At 44.0% G+C, this 18,918-nt stretch overlaps 1 protein-coding gene across 15 annotated transcripts in view; it reads left to right on the top strand.

The window, feature by feature from the left end:
* The window catches only part of DLG2 (discs large MAGUK scaffold protein 2), a 1,429,269-nt gene that overhangs the window by 210,394 nt on the left and 1,199,957 nt on the right, over positions 1–18,918 (top strand). For all 15 annotated transcript variants that reach the window (XR_008318273.1, XR_008318272.1, XM_053304274.1 and 12 more), the window contains exon 5: positions 8,670–8,768. Coding sequence is in view for 13 of the 15 variants with exons in the window: in XM_053304274.1 (XP_053160249.1) it covers positions 8,670–8,768 (99 nt within the window). In the remaining 2 variants the exon portion in view is untranslated. The remainder of the gene's footprint in view (positions 1–8,669; positions 8,769–18,918) is intronic.

Here is an 18,918-nt window from a genome sequence, read left to right as displayed (position 1 = left end):
ACTAGGCCTAGTTCTCATGGGTTCCTGCTTGGAGCTAGCCGTGATCCTGATCGCTTTCCCATCTGTGTTGTCAGAGATCTGCATCCTTCTTGGGTCCCTGCCTAAGCAGAGATCCTGGCTCAATCTAGAACATCCTCCCCACACACCGTAACCCCAAATTCAAATTATCACCTCAAGCTGCTAATAGGCATTGAGGAGAAAGCTTACAGGCAGAATGTCCCGTCCGTAGTTAATAATGGTCTTTGGAATGTGCTACTTGTTGAAATAAGAGTCTCCCCATCTCTGGCAACCTTTAAAAAGGCACTTAAGACACATTTATTCACCCAGGCTTTTAATTAGATTTATGGTTTTAAATTTTTAATGTTGGTTTTAAATGATCTTAATGTTAGTGATTTTAATGTTTAAATGATTTTAATTGTTTAATTTATAATAAGACTGTATAAAGGCAATGAAATTCACAAAAAAGCAAAGCTTTTTTCAATGAACTTATTTATTGCGTTAAAGAAACGCATTAAAGAAGGTCATTGAAAAAGCTTTGTTTAATTTAGTTTTGATTTTAATTGATAATTGAGCCATTTTTGGAAGGGCAGTATATAGATCAAATAAATAAATAAATAAATAATAGGAGGTCTTGTTTGGCCCAGAGTTTTTGATATTATGGTCCTGGGGCCCGCATCAATTCTTCCTGTGCTGGGCTTTTGCACGAATGCAAAAAGGGTAACACAGAAAAAAGGAAGGACTAGAAGGGGGCGGGGGAGAGAGCAAGCAAGAGAATGGAGCAAGGGAACTCTGGCATGAAAATAGGCTTTGGCTAGGTCAGAGATTATAAGGAATTTCACACTACACTCCACTCGGCAGTACCTGCCAATCAACACCATAAATCTAAGTGATTAGGAAAAAGAGCTGATAATGCTGTGACAGCCAATGGCAAGTCAGCACTTAAGAACATTGTCTTCCTGATGAGGAACCAAACCAGATGTGACATTACGTGTGTTTTCATTGTGCGTTTGTGTATTTCATTGTGCGTTAATGTCACAAACCAGATGTGACATTCAGTGCATGTTGGGGTTTACTTTCAAGTAACAAGAGCCTGATCTAGAATGGGACCCTGGCATGGAGGCAGGGAGTGTTTAAGTCTTTACCTTTGTGCCATTTTCCTGATGAAAATCCCTTCAAAGCTGCAAGATGCCTTTGGTTTCAGTGCTACTATTGGGGCTCATAGCAACGTGTGGGAGCAGGGGCAGTTGGTGGCAAAAATGATGCAGAATACCTTCTGTGCTAGGGTCCCATTCTGGGACCCCATGAGTGGCTTCTGCCTATACTTTAGTATAGAGAGGGTGGGGTTTTTTTTGTAAGCCAGGGTTTACCAACCTTGGGTTGGACTATAACGCCAATCATCCCCAGCCACAATGGGTAAGACTAAAATGGCTGGAGATCCTAATTACAGCTTTCCTATGTCACAACTAGTTTGGTCCTGCATCTCCTGCTAGAGGAAGGGACAAGATAGCTGCGGCAGCTTCTGCCTTCACCCCTCTTGTCCCTCGATCTGCCTCCGCCACATGCTGTACAAAGCAGAACTAATTGCGCAGCACGCAGAGAGGGACAGGCAAGACCAAGCAGCGGGCAGATAGGAGTGAGGAGCTGGGTCTGCCTTTCCTCCCACTTGAATAGGTGTCCAAGGAATGATGTCCAAGTTGCAGGGTGGGCCCAGGGGCGTAGCGAGCCATAGGTGGCCTGTGTTTTCACGGGCAGCCCTCCTGTGGTGGTGTTGGTGTGCTCCCTTCTCTGGCTCCTTCTCCCAGTGGGCGTGTCGGCAGTGTCGGCATCCTCCCCCACAGCAACGGCCTGCTCCTACTGCTCACATGCTGTGCACCAGCTGGCTCTGCCCCCAAGACAGCTGGGAATAAAGAGTGTGTATATATCCTGATAACACAGGGTGCACAGGCACCCTCTTTCCCAGCCTGGTTAGGGTCCAAACTCCAAGCAGCTGGGAAGCAGCAACAGGCTGCAGGAGGAATGTGCTGAGTGCTGGGGATGGAGGAGAAACGACAACGACAATGACTATTTATATACCGGTTTTTAACAAAAGTTTCCAAAGCAGTTGACATAGACATACATACATACATACATACGGCAGCTCCCTGTCCCCAAAGGGCTCACAATTTTAAAATAAAACATTTATTTATTGCTATTTATTTATTCTTACATTTATATACTGCCTTTCATTAAAAACAAGGCGGAAACATAAAGATAGACACCAGCAACAGCCACCGGAGGGACACTGTGCTGGGGATGGATAAGGCCAATTGCTCTCCCCCTGCAATAGAAAGAGAATCTCCACTTTTAAAAGGTGCCACTTTGCTCTGTTAGAGGGGGACCTTGAAAACTGGCAGGCGTGCGGCAGATGGCGGCAAAAACGAGCATAGCAGCAGGAGTGACTGGACAGCTTGCCAGCAAGGGAGGGGAGGCGACTGAGGTGGCCACAGAGGCAGGGTGTCACGTGTCCTTCAGATGTATCTGCCCAATTATAGCTCCTCCCCTGAAGGTGGCAACGCAGTTCTAGGCCCTGAACATTGTTGAACTGAGTGCACTGAAAGTGGTTGATGTAGACCATATTGTTGTCCCCAAAGGATCTCAGATCCTGATGTTTGACACCACAGGCCTAGGGATGCATTCAGATTTTATTTGTTGCACTGAACACTCATTTGTTCCAACAAATGTTTGTTCCACTAAACACCCATTTCCCACTAAACACCCATTCACCCAACAGTTTCCCTGTTGCTTTCATTCCCCTAGATCTCTGCTGGCACAAGCCCCATCCTCTTCAGTGGGACTTGAGTGCTTTGAGGAACAACTCACTTGTCAATTATGCCTTCTTCATTTTAAATCCTGTTTTTGGAATAGGGGTGTATGTTACAGAACAATCTGTTCAGTGCTGAGAGCTAAATGGGGAAATATCCACAGCTTTCTGGGGGCCTCCATGGGGCATGTCTCTGGGTCTATTTTGTTCTATTTTTTCAGTTATTGCAAAAGTTGACAATTTTGCAAAAGTGTATGTATGAGATACACTTTTGTATGAGAAATACTTACAACCCCTTGCACACATTCTGCTTTGGAAGGTCATGTGGTAGTGAGCATATATTGTCCCCTTTGCTTTGTAGGGTCCACTTGGATTGCATTTGGATGAGTGACTGCTAGACAACGTCTGCTGTAAAATATTCCCCTTAAGGAACGGGGCTGTAGTTCAGTGGAAGAGAATCTGCATGCTTTCATGCAGAAGATCCCTGGTTCAGTCCTGGCATCTCCAGGTAGAGCTGGGAGAGACTCCTACCTGAAACCTCAGATAGCTGCTGCCAATCAGTGTGGACCATACTAAACTAGATGGCCTGATACTTGACTCAGTATAAGGCAGCTTCCTATGTTTCTATGTTCCTGTGTTTGCTGTGCCCCTGGTTCCCTGATTGTTCAACATGAGGACATTATCAGAAGTAATTTTAAAGCAACCAGGTTGGTTTTCATTCCTAGAAAACTTTGAAAAGGACTGGTTCCCTTTACCAGACAACCTGGCTACGCTATTGATGTGACTGGCCCCACCCATTGTCATCTTTCCTATTTGACATCTCCTTTTCTCTAGACGCACTTGTTCATATCAGATCAGCTTCGTATTGTAATGACTGCTGAAATTTTGACCTAAATTTTGTTAGGCAGATTCCTGGTTAAAAGTCCAGGATGAATATGAACATGGATATTTATATACTTCATTTCATCCAAAGTTTCCAAAGCAGTTTACATAAATAAATAAATAATAAATGGGGATCCCTGTCCCCAAAGGGCTCACAGTCTACAAAAGAAACATAAAACAGGCACCAGCAACAGCCACTGGAGGAATGCTATGCTGGGAGTGAATAGGGCCAGTTGTTCTCCCCCTGCTCAATAAAGAGAATCACCACTTTTAAAAGGTGCCTCTTTGCTCAGTCGATTGATCAATCGATGCTGATGACCAGTTGATGTTTCCTAAATGTGAGCTAATGGTTGGGAGATAGCTGGAGATCTCTCTTGAGTGATAGCCATCAGCATTTTGAAAGGGTGACTCCCCCAAGCTAAGGGGAAGTGCTGATTTAAGGTGTGTGTGTTTGTGTGTGTGAAGAAATGAAAAAGAAATGTAGCTTAAAACAGACAGGAAGGCAAGCAGGCTGGAAAGAGGAGGGGGAGGGAGGGAGATAGATAGATAGATATGATTGTTTTCTAAAAGGACCTTCCAGTACAAAGAGCAATTCCAAGGGTAACGGAGTCAGGCATGTTACCACTTTTTCAATGGCTGTAGCCATAACCAAATTTTCAAGTTGATATTATATGTCCAAACATTCTGATTCCTTTACTGACATACTTTGCACATTCCAGATACTAGCTATAATACACGTGAAACTCGGAAAATTAGAATATCGTGCAAAAGTTCATTGATTTCAGTAATTCAAATTAAAAGGTGAAACTGATATATGAGACAGACACATTACATGCAAATGTGAGCTGGCGGGCAGCTCTTTTAAAAGTCATTCTGCGGTTGCCCTGTCATGCAACACCATCAGGGCTGCCTTTCACATTGCACAGCAGCCCCAGTGGGTTCAGTAGAACACAGATGTTCTACTGTGCAGAATGTTAGCTACTGACTGGCAGTGGCCTCTCCGAGGTTTCAGGCGGCAGTCTTTCCCAGCCCTACCTGGAGATACTGCCAGGGATTGAACCTGAGACCTTCTACATGAAAAGCAGATGCTCTACCACAGTGCTGTGGCTCCATCCCTTCTAAGGCATGGTCGTGGAAATACTGCCTGATAGGAATGTACATGCTGCTTGCCTCTATGCTCTATTTGCCTCTATGCTCTATGCTCTTGCCCCTATGCTCTATTTGTATATTTGTGAATAAACCAAATTGTACAAAAATTGCATAAGCCTTGAGTAATCTCCTCCCTAAAGGAAACAAAAATCTGAGCCACGTTACCCTTGGAATTTCTCACCTCTCAGGGAAATGGGAAATGTGTAACAATATGGACAGTGAACTGTACTCAAATTGCACATATTCTTCTTCCCATTGATTGTTTCCAGCCCGTAACCTTATACACAGGCTTGTGACTCACTGTTTTCTAGTATGTGTATCTTCTCCTGCATTCTTCTGTTTATCTTGGGAGGCTCTGTGGTTGTTGTACATCTGCTAAATTAATTAATTTACATTGATATACTGTGAAATTAGTGACTCAGGCGTATGTGGTTATGTATTTTGCTCTTTCCCCTCTAGCTCTTTAAAAGCTGTAATGATTTATATAATGTGCATTTTCAAAGCAGTTAATTTAATAAAAGTCAACATCTTCCAGCACTATGTAATCCTAGGAGACTTTGATTATCAGGATAACAGATTCATTGACAGATTCCTGTTGTCACCAAGATATGCCGTTTTACCAAAGAGCATCGCTTCTGCATCATGCTATCAAAGAGCAAAATGTTTTCCAGAGATGTGTGAAATCATGTTGCGCCATTAAAAATATGCACATTTTTAATGGCCCCACTACCTAGCACTCTGATTGACTTGGCGGCGGGGGAGAGTCAGATGGCAACCACAGATGGCATACAATTTATTGTTTGTTTTTGCTAGTTTTACATTGTGTGTTTTTTTTTAATTATGAGATCGTTTTATTGGCATTCATTATTTTATGGTTGCTGCTTTGTGTACCCTTTGGTGGGGAAAGACAGATTATACATTTTAAATAAATACATACATACTAAATGTAATCTAAATGCAGTCAGTCGGTATATTGAGGGATGCTCTGTAATGTGCTGTTGTGTAAGGGTTTTAAGTTCGTTGCAGCTTGGAATAATTTTTTTATAAGTTTGAATGTGATTTTTTAAAAAAACCATACCAGTTTGCTCCACAGTTTGCTATGGCAGACAAAGAATCTTGGGAATCGTAGTTTGGTCTGCATATTGAGGATCATTTGTTAGTGGTCTCTAGTTCTCATAGCACTACAGTTCAGCACTGCTTGATAAAGATCTACAGGTCAATTCAGTTCAGGGCAACTTCACACATCATATTTAATGTCAGGCTGAAGCTGGACCCCCAAGAATGAACACAAGCCTGACCTCTGGTCATGCAAGGGTGAAGCTGACATTCATTGTGTCATACAAACCTGCCAATCTCAGCATGTTCTGCCTGACGTTCAGCTCCAGACCCAACCTCTGAAACCAACATAAGTTCTTGTTGAGTCTGGAACCCAAATTTAGGTGGAACATGCCAATGTCTGTGGGTGTGCACATGAGAACATAAGAACAGCCCTGCAGGGTCAGCCCCATGACTTATCTAGTCCAGCATCCTGTTTCCCATAGTGACCCACCAGATGCCTCTGAGAAGCCCACTGGTATTTAGAGGCACCTTGCTGAGGCTGGAGGTGGCCTATAGTTATCGGACTTGTAGCCATTGATAGACCTGTCATGCACACATGCACAACATGACCAGTGTTGGCTTCACCCTTGTACAGTGGCCAGAAGTCAGACATGCTTGCATTCATGGGTATCCAGCTTCAGCCTGACATTAAACATGATGTGTGAAGCCAACTCTTAATTTGACTGCCCCACCGATGGAGGAAGGGGCTCATATTCCCACCCCTCGGCACATAATGCAAGATGTAATGCAAGAGCTTTATGAAGATGTTTGCACATATGGTTGTGTGAATATGGGCGATCAGACTTGGTCATTCATGCTACTGTCATACCTAGGTTAGATTATTCTAATGCACCTTTTGTGGGGCAGGCCAGAAGCCTCAGTTGGTCTAGAATGTGGCTACTAGAGTTTTGACAGGAACTGCTCCATCAGAGCACATCACACTGATCTTCCATCAGCTTCAGTTGTTAACTTATTTGCTTCTGGACTCAATTCAAGGTGCTATTCTAACCATCAAAGCCCTAAATGACTTGTAGTCTCAATATTTCATGATTTGTTTCCCCTCGAATGAGCCTGCCCAAGAACGCCGATCCACTTTGGAGACCCTCCTTCCCCTGCTGTCTGGGACAGGGACTTTTCGGCCATGGTACCCAGATTTGGAATAGAGTCCTGAGAGATCGTGTTGCTGTTGGTTATAATCTGCTGTTTTAATTTGTTGTTTTTAGTCTGCTTTGGGGATTTTTGGTTGTAGGTTTATTTTTTTATCCTGAAGGTTATTTACACTGGATCTGTTGCAGCTTTATGGAGCAGAAGCAGTTGTAGCCAGAAACTTGGTCATTTTCGGGTTTTTAAAAATAGTATATATGTTATATATTTACTTGTATAGTTTTCTTTAGTTATATGCATGCTTTGAAAAGCCTTGGCCTGAAAAGCAATATACAACTATATCTACTACTACTACTACTACTACCACCATATTCAACAATATTAACACGAACTTTACTGTAAGGTCCCCTGAATACCCTGGTTGAAGGTTGGGATAGAAAGCAATTAATTGACAGTGATTATGATCCTTCCTCTAAAGGGAGGGAGGAGGAATTATGACCATTCTGGTCTGGCTACCCTCACCTTAATGGGCAGCTTTTCCTCTAGATGGAAAAATGTGGTGGAGAAGAAACTTCGCTGTTATGGCCTCCTGCTTCCCGTTATGACCTGTCTCATATAGGCCTTCTTAAGGTCAAATAATCAATTCATCAGCACCTTTGGGATATTGCACTTCAAAAGGAGAGAGCACAAACTACACACTGTGTGGTTGTAGGAAATCCTAGACAAACGTTATTGCCAGCTAATTACTTATACAAACTTACTTTTCCTCTGTTCCACCATGGAAGGTTAGGCCCATTTTAAATGTATTACCTTTGGCTAAAACTAAGGTTTGGCCCATTTTAAATGTGTTACCTTCGTCTGTTTTGGAGGGTTGATTCCGCTGTATACCATATTCCCAATGTCTCTGCCCCTGCTGCTCAGGCATGATTGAGTCAGTGCAGCATGTATTATTCTATTGTGTATTTTATAGAGATATATGTTCTCTTCCTATTGGTCCAATTTTGTTACACTATCCAGGCAGGCCAGATCATTTTAATGTAAATTTTCTCCTTTCTGACTCTGATGGTGAGATTACCCTTTGTGTGGCCAGTTTTGCGCCACTGCTTGTAACATCAGGAAACAAATGATTAACTCTTATGTTACGTAAGGTACATGTGTTCTGATGGTGGATTGGCAGTTTAGTATTATTCATTATTATTTCGTATCAGAGTATTTTAAGTTATGTTGCCTGTTGATTATTGTAATTGCTTGCTGGTCATGGACTGTAATAAATGAATGAATGCTGATGAGGAATTATGCAAATAAAAGTAATAAAATGATTCTTCACCTCAGAATCTATTTAAATTTCTTATTTCTGTTGGCAAAATTCTGTGTGGTAGTCTGCTGATACTCTGAGAATAGTCAAAAACAGCCTCTTAGAGTTGGACTAATTGCTGAGAAATCAGCTCAGTTCAGGATGGATACCTGCTGATATGTGAATTCTCCCAGCCTTTGTTAAACAATGGTTCTATCTGAGAGAGATGGGTGACTGAGTCAGTTCAGCATCTGGTAAAGGCAGAAAGATTCAAAACGTTACAGTGAATATTGTTTTCATGAATATTTGCTTTATCTGAGCATTTCCTTTCCTCATCTCTAGACAGCAGCTTCAAATGAGCCAGACAGATGGGTAACATGCAAAGACCAGGATAAGGGGAACCAGTCTTCTGAGAATCATTCCACAGATAAAACTTCAATGGTAAGAATGATGGCTACATTCTTGGTTTGCTTGGTCATGAAAGTGACATAGAAAGCCATTTTTGAGCTTCTACAGCTACATAGCATTGTTCTCTGAACGTGTTGGCTATGCATATGCACTAGCAAATGAAAGCATTCAGGGTTTTATTTGGAAACTCACATAATTATTTTTTTTAATAAAAGAAAGGATAGGCCAAAGGAAGTTGGGTAGGTGTCTCCAGAACCAATGCCTGTCATTGCATTCTACTTTGCCCATAAGAACATCAGAAGAGGGGCTGAAGAAAGCCCAACTTTATAGACTGGTCAGGTCTGAACTGTCGGTGACTGACCAGGAGAGAGATCTTGGGGTTGTGGTGTTTCATTGAAAGTGTCGACTCAGTGCATGGCAGCTGTGAGAAAGGTAAATTCCATCCTAGGGATCATTAGGAAGGGGATTGAAAATAAAAATGCTAATATTATAATGCCCTTATACGTATCTATGGAGTGGCCACATTATATTCATTCATTCATTCATTCATTCATTCAATTTCTATACCGCCCTTCCAAAAATGGCTCAGGGCGGTTTACACAAATAATAAATAAATAAGGAGTGGAGTACTGTGTACAGTTCTGGTCAAACCGTATCATAAGAAGAACGTTGTAGAACTGGAAAAGGTGCAGAAGAAGGCAACCAAGACGATTAGGGGCCTGGAGCACCTTCCTTATGAGGCAAAGCTACACCATCTGGGGCTTTTTAGTTTAGAAAAAAGATGACTGCGGGGAGACATGATAGAGGTGTATAAAATTAAAAACTATAAAACCTAGAGGAGTAGAGAGAGAGGACAGAGAGAATTTTTTCTCCCTCTCTCACAAAACGAAAACCATGTGTCACCCTTTGAAACTGAAGGCTGGGAATCTTAGGACCAAAAAAAGGAAGTACTTTTTTCACACAGCACATAATTAATCTATGTAGTTATAGTAGTCATAGCTCATGGTATGGGGCCGAAGTTCAGTGGTAGAGCATCTGATTTTCATGCAGAAGGTCCCACGTCCACTCCCTGCATCTCCAGGTAGGACTGGGAGAGACTCATGTCTGAGTCTTTGAAAGCCATGGCCCCCAGCCTCACCCCCTGCATCAGCATCTGACCTCAGATGCAGGGAGCAGTTAGCCATGCCCCCTGTGCCTGTCGTCAGATGCGGGGGGAGGGAGGGATGGTTTAGCTCCCAGACAGGGCTGCATGGCCCCGTTTGGGAGCTAAATCCAGCCAGCACTGTGTTTGCAGCCTGGCCAGGAGCAGCAAATGCAGTGCTGACCAATTTAGTGCTGGCCACACACAAATGCCGTGCTGGCCACACAACCCCGTTTGGGAGCTAAACCACACACCCCACATCTGAAGTCAGATGCGGGGGGGGGGGGATGTCCGGGGCGTGAAGCATGGCCCCAGAGTGGCGGCGGCCCGGGTTCTTTGAACACATTTGTTCGCTCCATAGTGACTCTGCTCCTGCCCTCATTAGCAGAAACAGTCCATATTCTCTAGTTGCTAGGCCTGTGAGAATAGATAAGTATTTGATTTGGCATTTGGCTTGCCCTTTGCATTTGGATCCAAATATTCGGTCATCTGAATATTCGTCCATAGGATATAATGGGGAAAAACACTAAGATGCTTTGAATAAGACAATATAAGGGTGGTGAAATACGCATTTCCACACTGCAAAGCCTTTTCAATGACCTTCTTTAATGCGCAATAAAAGCTAAAAGTTTAAAAACATTCAAAAGTTTAAAAACTTAAAAATGATGTAACAAAATAGCAGACGTTTCGGTGTAAGACATCATCCTCAGTGCTATACAAAGGTGGCTGAGTTTGTTTGTTTGTTTGTTTATATTTACACATTTTTATTCCGCCCAAAACTTATGTCTCTGGGCGGTTTACAACAACAAATACAACTCCACACCATGATTCAGCTAAAGAACTGAAGGCAATCAACCAATCCTGTGCAGCTCCCAATATCACATACAGTGGGGGGGACCGTAGAAGGAGGGAAAAGAACACAAAAGTATGATAAAGTTTGTACACTCAAAACCCAATGAATTTCATTGATTTCCTCTTTAACATTTATAGCTGGGTGCAGCTGTTCTATATATATGGCTTCTCTGATTTTTTGTTTCCTCACATCTGTCTCCACAGCCAAGGTGAATATCTTTGTATTCACGACTTTGCTTTGATGTTCTTTAACATGAACTGCCCATGGTTTTGTTCTGTTTCTATGCTGTATGTCTGCCAGATGTTCCTTATATCTTTTTATCAGGCATCAACCAGTTTCGCCAATATAAAACTGCATGCCCTCCAAGCATACCATTTTATATATCACCCCTTTTGTCTGACACCTCCCCTCTTTATTCTCACAAAGTAGGCTGTCTTCAACTTCACATTTATTACTAAAATGCTTATAATATCTCAATTTCCTTGAAGAATGGGATGAAAATAACAGGGCTGGTAGCCTATTAAGTGAGCAGGAAGGCTACCATCTTTCAAGTAAACAGGTGCAGGGATTTCCTAAAAAATAAGGGTATTTTTTAAAAGAAAAAACCCCCGTATAATTCATTATGGTTATTCACCAAGGGGATGACAATTGCATAGGATGTTGGCCTATTCTGAGGGCATTGTGTCTGCAACATATCAGGCAAATAGGTGCAGGGGATTCTGTTCAGAAAAGCCTTTTAAATTTTTTGTCAAAGTTTTTGGAAGTGTTATAATTAGTTTGCTTGCAGGGGGAATGGGATGAAAACAGCAGGGCTGTTAGCCCCTTCTAAAGGCATCATGTCTACAACAGCTAGGCAGCTCACAGGAGACAGGGAGACAGAGTGAACACAGCATGATATATTCCTCCTACGCCCCTCCTGCAAAGTACTCTGATTGAAAGAGAACAGAGGAACAGAGCAAAGTCACTGCTGAGCTTCATGTGTTGATTTCAAAGGACTCTCTCAGCCTCTCATTGTTTTCATATATGAAACTTTCCCTGTCAGTTTTAAAGAATACATTGTTTGCAGGAGAGAGGGAAGGAGGGGAATATCGGAATATCTCCGAATATCAGAATAGGCTCCAAATAACTCCGAATATATTCGAATCCTACAATTCTTTTAAAAAAATTCCAAGTCTTTACTATTCAATCCAGTATTTGGTGAGCTATTTGGATCAAATAACACCAAATCAGAATAACCAGCCAAATAATTGTACATCCCTCTAGCTGCAATTCCTCATAAACCATTGTCCTGATTTTGTCCCTATTTTTTGCTTTTGAGAATTCTTTGTGGAAATCGTGTTCATGTGAATTGCTACCAGGGTGGTCATTTTTCAGGGGTTGGCTCTCTTTCCAGGATCTCTAGAAGTTAAATCCTTGACTCTGTATATGTGTGTGTGTGTGTACTTCATCCACCATCTGTGTTGCAGACTGAAAACCTGAAATCTGGCAACCCTAGTAATGCACATATGTGTAAATGCATATACATGAATTTGAAGGTGCCATGTATATAGATGACTTGCAATTCCAAACAGCAATGAGGCTGATTTTAAACTGCTGATAGCTGATAGTAATGCATACATTTCCTTGGTTTTTAGTCCTGTGCAGGACAGATGATTTCAGTGTTAATGAATACTGGAAATAAAAATTGAGCCTTCCACAAATGTAAGGGTTGTGATTCTGGATACTGATCCTTGGTATGAAAACAGAGATGTTATTACAAGCATGCCCCTGTTTTTGTCTGTCTCTGTATATAATTCTCTTAAATTCTCATACCCGTTGCTAATCCCGTGAGTGGCAGCTCTCACGAGAGTTTGCAAGTGAGCTGCGTGGGGAAAGCGAACGGACAAGCAAATGGATGGCCAGATGGCCTAAAGTGGTGCTGGGGAAAGTGGTGGCTGGGAAGCTGGGAAAGCGGCGGCAGTGGGGGAAGGCGGGGAAGTGGTGCCGGGGGAGGTGGGGAAGTGGTGGCAGGGGAGGCAGGGAAGCAGAGGTATGGGGAAGCGGCGGTGGGGGGGAGCGGCAGCAATGGGGGAAGCGGCGGCTGAAATAGGCCGAGAATGGGGAAGAGCTGGGGGGGAGGGCTGAGAATGAGGGATGGGGGCTGAGAAGGGGGGGAAGCCAAGAGGGATGAGGGAGGGCCGAGAATTAGGGGGGAGGAGGGGGGCGAACCAGAGGTGCAGATGCTCTGCGCTTGGGCCAGCTAGTATTTTATTATTATTATTAAACCGCCTTGGGGTTTTCTTTTAACGAAAGGCGGTATAGAAATGTAAAAATAAATAAATAAATAAATAAATAAATAAATAAATAATTCTTATATGCCACTTTTCAGCCATAACGGTCCTTAATAATGGCTCACTATAATAAAAGCAGATTGATAGGTAGATGATATTGCCCTCTTCTTTAAGCTTTCTGCCTTCAGAATTTCCTGTGCTCTTGATGGTATCAAGTGAACCCATGTGTGGTTGGTGTGGCTTGAATCCCCTCAAAAGCAGTGGCAGCAAAGTTGCATCCTGCCTGTGTCCCTTCCCCAACCCATTAGGTATACCTGCTGCCACAGCTGCTGCTGTTCTTTGTGAGATACTGGATATACAAGGGACGACCCACAATTGTCTGAATGTGTGTTCTGCACATGGGCCACAAAGTGGGTCACGCTCACCCGCTATAGGCCCCCACTGTCCTGCATACCATTGCCAGTTTACCTCCATTTGCTGACTGCTCTGTAGCGTAATTATATCACTGCCAGCAAAGGGAGGCAAGCTGGTGGCAACAGTGGGGCTGAGTGGGGACCACAGAGGCCAGTGGCAGGTGGGTGGGTGGTCATGGAGGCCAGTGGTGGCTAGATGGGGGCTATGGTGGGGCAGTGGTGGAGAGGGTGTCAAAAAGTCTATCCACAGGCTGCTGCCAATGTTTATTATTTATTTAGCACATTTTTATACCGCCCTAACCCAAGGTCTCAGTGCTACATCACTGAGGGTATGACTCTTCAATTGATTTCTTAGAGGTACAGGAACCCTTGGCAGGCTCAATGAACATATGGCGCTACCTTCTATTAGCAGACATACAGATTAAGGAAATGTTGGTGCTGCAGGAGAAAGTGTTGGTGCTTCTGAGACTAGCATCAGTGAATTTTGTCGATCTCCCCTTTGCCAGGAAGCATTTTGTGCTATATATAAATATATCCCCGAGGGCTGTACAACCCTCAGGGGTATACTTCCACATTGCACAGAGTGCTTCCAGGGGAAGGGGAGGTAAGCAAAATTCAACCCTGCAACTTGCAAGAGCACCAGAGCTCAGTTAAAGCCACACTGCAGCAGCAAGGGCGCTTCTCCCACTCTGTTGGCACGTCCTTACTCTGCATGTTAGCCAATGAATCAGACCCTTTGTCCACTGAGGTCAGTATTGTCTACGATACATCGACTAGCAGTGGCTCTCTGGTAGTTCAAAAAGTGGTCTTTCTCCCACCATAGCTGGAGACACCAGGCACTCCACCACTGAGCTACGGTCCCTGTCCATCTGGTGAAACCCCTAGATGAAAAATAATATATGGTACAGTATAAGTTTGCAGTTGCCTTTTCTTTTTGGGGTTCATGCTCATTTGATTTCCCACAGCAAATCATTTCTTCATTTCCAGGGAAGTGGAAAAGAAACCTAAATGTGCTGGGAAGCGAAATTAGTTTTGTGTTGACAAAGTAATGATAGTAATAGCTATGTGGGGCCCTGTAGTGAAGGTTAATAAAGACATGGATTACATCATTAATTCTCTTCTTTGTAGTTCTCCTTTGTAATAAATAACATCCTTACAGGCTGCCAGGGTGAAGTGAAGAGTGTCAAGCTTTCCATTAATATAACTCATACAATATTTTCACAGGTTTACAACTTGGCTGTTGCAGTTCTCCCAGGGTTTTTAAAATTGCCATACAAGGTTTCAGCTTGCAAATAATGTTGTTCCCTCCCTCCCTCCAAATAAAATAAAATAAAATAAAATAAAATAAAATAAAATAAAATGATATGGGTTCTCCCTTTTAATATCCTCAAGTTGGAAATAAAAGGAAAAGAAAACAGAACTTAATGGGACTGGAATTCTTATTTGATCTCCTAAATATGTGTGTGTGTGTGTGTGTGTGTGTGTAGGGGGGGTTAATTTTGTTAATCTTCCCTTTGCTTTGAAGCACTTTGTGCTGTTTTGTGCTAAATATGTCCCTGAGGACTAAATATGTCCCTGAACTTGTGCTGCACCCAGAAAAGCTGTGGGGTGACGGAGGATCAGTTAAGGTCCTGCTTACCTGTTTTTTTTAAAAGAACCAATCCCTGCCCTGCCGCACCATTTCAAATGCTTGTGCCTGGACCAATTCGGTGCTTCCCTAATGAGGTGCTGAATCGGTTCGGGCACATCCCTAATTACTACATCTTGTTTAGAAGCCAAGACCATCATCTTGTCTAGAAGCAATATATACGTTCAGGGGAGGCGGGAACCTCCTTGTGGGAGTGTACCACTTCAGAATGCAGACGGAGGATGATCCTGTTTCAAAAACTCCCTGCCTGCAGAAAGCTAGCATGCCAGGCAGAAGGGATGTAGCCTAACTTCTCCCTGACATGGCAGTTAGAAGCTTAGAGATGCTTTATGTGTACAGATGGCAATTCAGACATGCAGTATATACCCCATCTTCTTTTTGCGGTGAAGAGGTGAGATTGCTCACTAGTATCCATGCTATGCATGCAGAAGAGCCTGGCTCCCACACTACACAGCGAGCTTCTGAGCCACTCTACATCCTACCAGCCCTATTTGCAAAGGCAGGGCCGCTCCATGACTGCTATGGAATGTGTAAATGTAGTTTCAAGAGTACTTCCATCATTCCCATGCAGCTTCTTCCTTGTCCAGAAGCTCCACTATGTCTGTCGACCACTCATCCAGTTGTGACCCAGCTCAACATTTCCAACCAGTCGTGCACTTCCAACCCATTCCTATTCCTATGCACTATTAGAAACGTTGTTCCTAGCTTTTTAGGGCAGGACAGCGCTTAAGATGTATGCATGGTGCTTTTTGAATAATACAGTCAGCTTCTTTCTTCCAGGAAAGCGGATGGAAATTAAAATGAAACCTAGAGGGCACAGTTGTTGCTTCAAAGCTGAGGCTATTGAGAAATCTGTGAAATTAGACACAGAACAACTGCATTTTTAGATGATCCGAAAGGAACAGGCAAAGCTAAGTTCATTCTCTCAGTTACCTCATACAGTTGTAGATTTGGGAAACCTTCAGAGCAGGGGCATAGCTATAATTGAGCGAAAGGGTTCAAAGAACACGGGCCCCCAGCTCCTGAGGGCTCTCCAGCTCCATCCCTCCCTATTTTCTTCACTATCTCTCTCACTCAGGGGGGCCGCCCGAGAGAGGGATGAACAAGGGCCCCCTCTCCCCTAGCTACGCCCCCGCTTCAGAGGCAAGCCCATGTACAAAACATTATGGTAGTAAATCCTGGAGGTTACTGGAGCATGGATGACTTGGGCCAGATTATCTCTGACCAGGAGGAGAGGCTGCAGCGGGTGCACTGGCCCTCAGCTGGTGAAGCGCCGTGTTCTGTGTCACAGAGGTCATTTGGGCCAGGGATGTGCATGAAACATGATTGGAAAGCCGAATCGCAGCGCATCCCATGCCCCTTCAACATGGAGGACCTGCTCCTTCATCATTCACTGCCATTAATCATGGCGCCCCCCGCCCCAGCTATCTTGGCATGCTAGTGGCACTCTCCCTCAGATGCCCCCGTGCAACGCTGGCACGCACATGGCTGCTGCACATGTGCAGAGTAGCGGCAAGCGGCAGAGGAGCAGGAATGGACCTGCTCTCCTCCGTGTTAAAGGGGCAGGGGATGTGCTGCAATCTGACATTTGAATGGTAGATTTAAGAGTACCCTGAGACTGCAAATGACCTTTTGGAGAAGGGCAGGAATCAAGGTGGATTTCCAAGCCTTCCGCTTGGTCTCCCTTACTGCAAGAGCTGTTTATCAGAATATACTTAAGCGATGTCGCTCAGATGTTAATGATGCATTATTAGAAAAGTTGCTTCTAGCTTTATAGGGCTGGGTGGCTATTAAAATGTACACGTGGTATTTGTTGAATAATGCTGGCAGCTTCTTTCTCCCAGGGAAGTGCATGAAAATTAAAATGAAATCTAGAGAGCACAGTCAGTTGCTTCAAAGCTGAGAGCCACTTTGGAAAGAAGCACAGCCTTATAAGTACTTTGCACTTTCATTACTTCTCAGCCTCCTCTTCTTTTCCCTCCTGCTATACAAACTGGTGCTGCATACATAATCCAGGTACCTCCATTTCCTTCATTATAAGAGGGCTCTAGGTAATGAAAGAAAAACAGCTGCATCATTACGGGTGCTAAGAGTTATAATATAAAACACAAGACAGGAGCCGTGATTGATAACCAGGGAACTATTTGTTTTTTAAAAAGCATCGAATGGAATTGTGTTATTTTGCAAGCAGAACATCTCCCAACTGCAATTCTGTCTGTAATATAGAAAGCAGGGAGGTAAGGGATGTGTGTCAATTCACATAATTTTGACTGCAGATGCATTACTGTGGGCATGTAATTTGAAATGTATTGTTCTGTATCCCGAATGTTCTAGGGCAGAAAAGAAGTTTCAGGGCCGTGTTCTTCACTGGCCTAGGGACCAGCAGCAGCCCTCATCACCCCTAAGTGCAGCTCCCTGGCTAATTGTTGATTAAGCTTCTGAAAAGCTTCGGATGGAGCTGAATACTCTCTGCATAGTCCCACAGTACCATGCAGTGGTAACTATTCCCACCATGCACTGCTGCGCTTTGCCAAGTGCCAGTGAGGCTTCTTGAAAGAAAATGGAGCCCTCTTGATCCCCTGTGCCATCTTGAAAGAGATACATGCGGTGCTGGGAAGTGTAGGCCTTCCCAGCACTTTCCCCATACGGCTCTTAAGTGAGGGCTCCATTTTTCCAAAAGCGCCCTTCCAGCACAGAGAAAAGTACAGAACTATGCAGAGGTCACTGCAGTGGGAAATGGCTAGGGGTGTGCAATTCGATTCACACTTGAGTTGATTCGGGTCAAGGTGTGTGTGTGTGTGTGTGTGGGGGGGGTGATCGCAAATTTGACCCCAGAATTGAACCACCCTCAGAATAGAGATCCCGATTCAGGGTCAAGAACCACCCCGATTCAACCTGAATCGATACAGGTGATTCGAGTGCCATTTTGAGGCCTATTTTTCTGGGGGAAATGGGCCTCAAAATGGCACTTTTTCCCGTGGAGAGCTGCTCTACCAATTGGGGTCGGTGGATAGACCAGCCCCCCGCTCTGGACTTAGCACATCTGCATGCCTCAGATGATTGGTCTATTTCTATATTTTGAGGAAATGGAGTAAATCTAGACCCCTGGATAGTAACTTGTTTTTTTTTTAAACAAGGTCAAATTTTGAATTGGGCTGAAAGCCCAGCAGCATTAGCTCTGCTCACTGATTCATTCCAGCTTAAATCAAGTTACAAAAGGCTCTTGAACCCCTCAGGAAAACAACAGAGGCTCACCTGATGCACCTATTTGGCAAAGTTGCTGCTGCTGCTGTTTACGTAGGTGGAGGAGAAAGATGAAAGAGCCCTTTGCTTGTGCCTCAGAGTTGCTAAGCTGCAAAATGGGAAGGTTCTGCTGAAGTCTCTGTTACTGGTCATGCTGGGGAGGAAGGGTTTAAAGAGCCATTTGCTTGTTTCTCAGCTCACGCAGAAGGAAAGTCCCTGAGGACCAGGGCAGCTCCACCATGAGGCAAGTTGAGGCAATGGCCTCAGACAAGTCTTGTGCCAGGCACCCCACCCCCCATGGGCATTACCACATCTGCCTACCCCCCATCCTCCCTTTGTGTTTCCCTTCCTTTGTGTCCTGCCCCTGTCCCCGGACACAGATGCCAACTTTGCCTCCTTTGCTGGTGCCTCCCTCTTCCTTATCACCTGGCTTCCTTAGCTTCTGGGTGCATCACTGTTTTACATTACAGTTCAGCAATGGAGACAAAAGTGGTGAGGACAGCACTTCTAGCATGGAGTGGTGGCCTCCCCTCGTCACTGCTGCTTCACCTACAGTACTTCAGTAGCTGGATCAGACTCTCTCTCGCTCTTTCCACCAGCAGACTTGTGTGCTGT

Source organism: Hemicordylus capensis, chromosome 3 (assembly GCF_027244095.1).
Source record: "Hemicordylus capensis ecotype Gifberg chromosome 3, rHemCap1.1.pri, whole genome shotgun sequence".
Lineage (NCBI taxonomy): Eukaryota > Metazoa > Chordata > Lepidosauria > Squamata > Cordylidae > Hemicordylus > Hemicordylus capensis.
The sequence above is the reverse complement of the archived record's forward strand: the minus strand, read 5'-3'. Positions and strand labels throughout refer to the sequence as shown.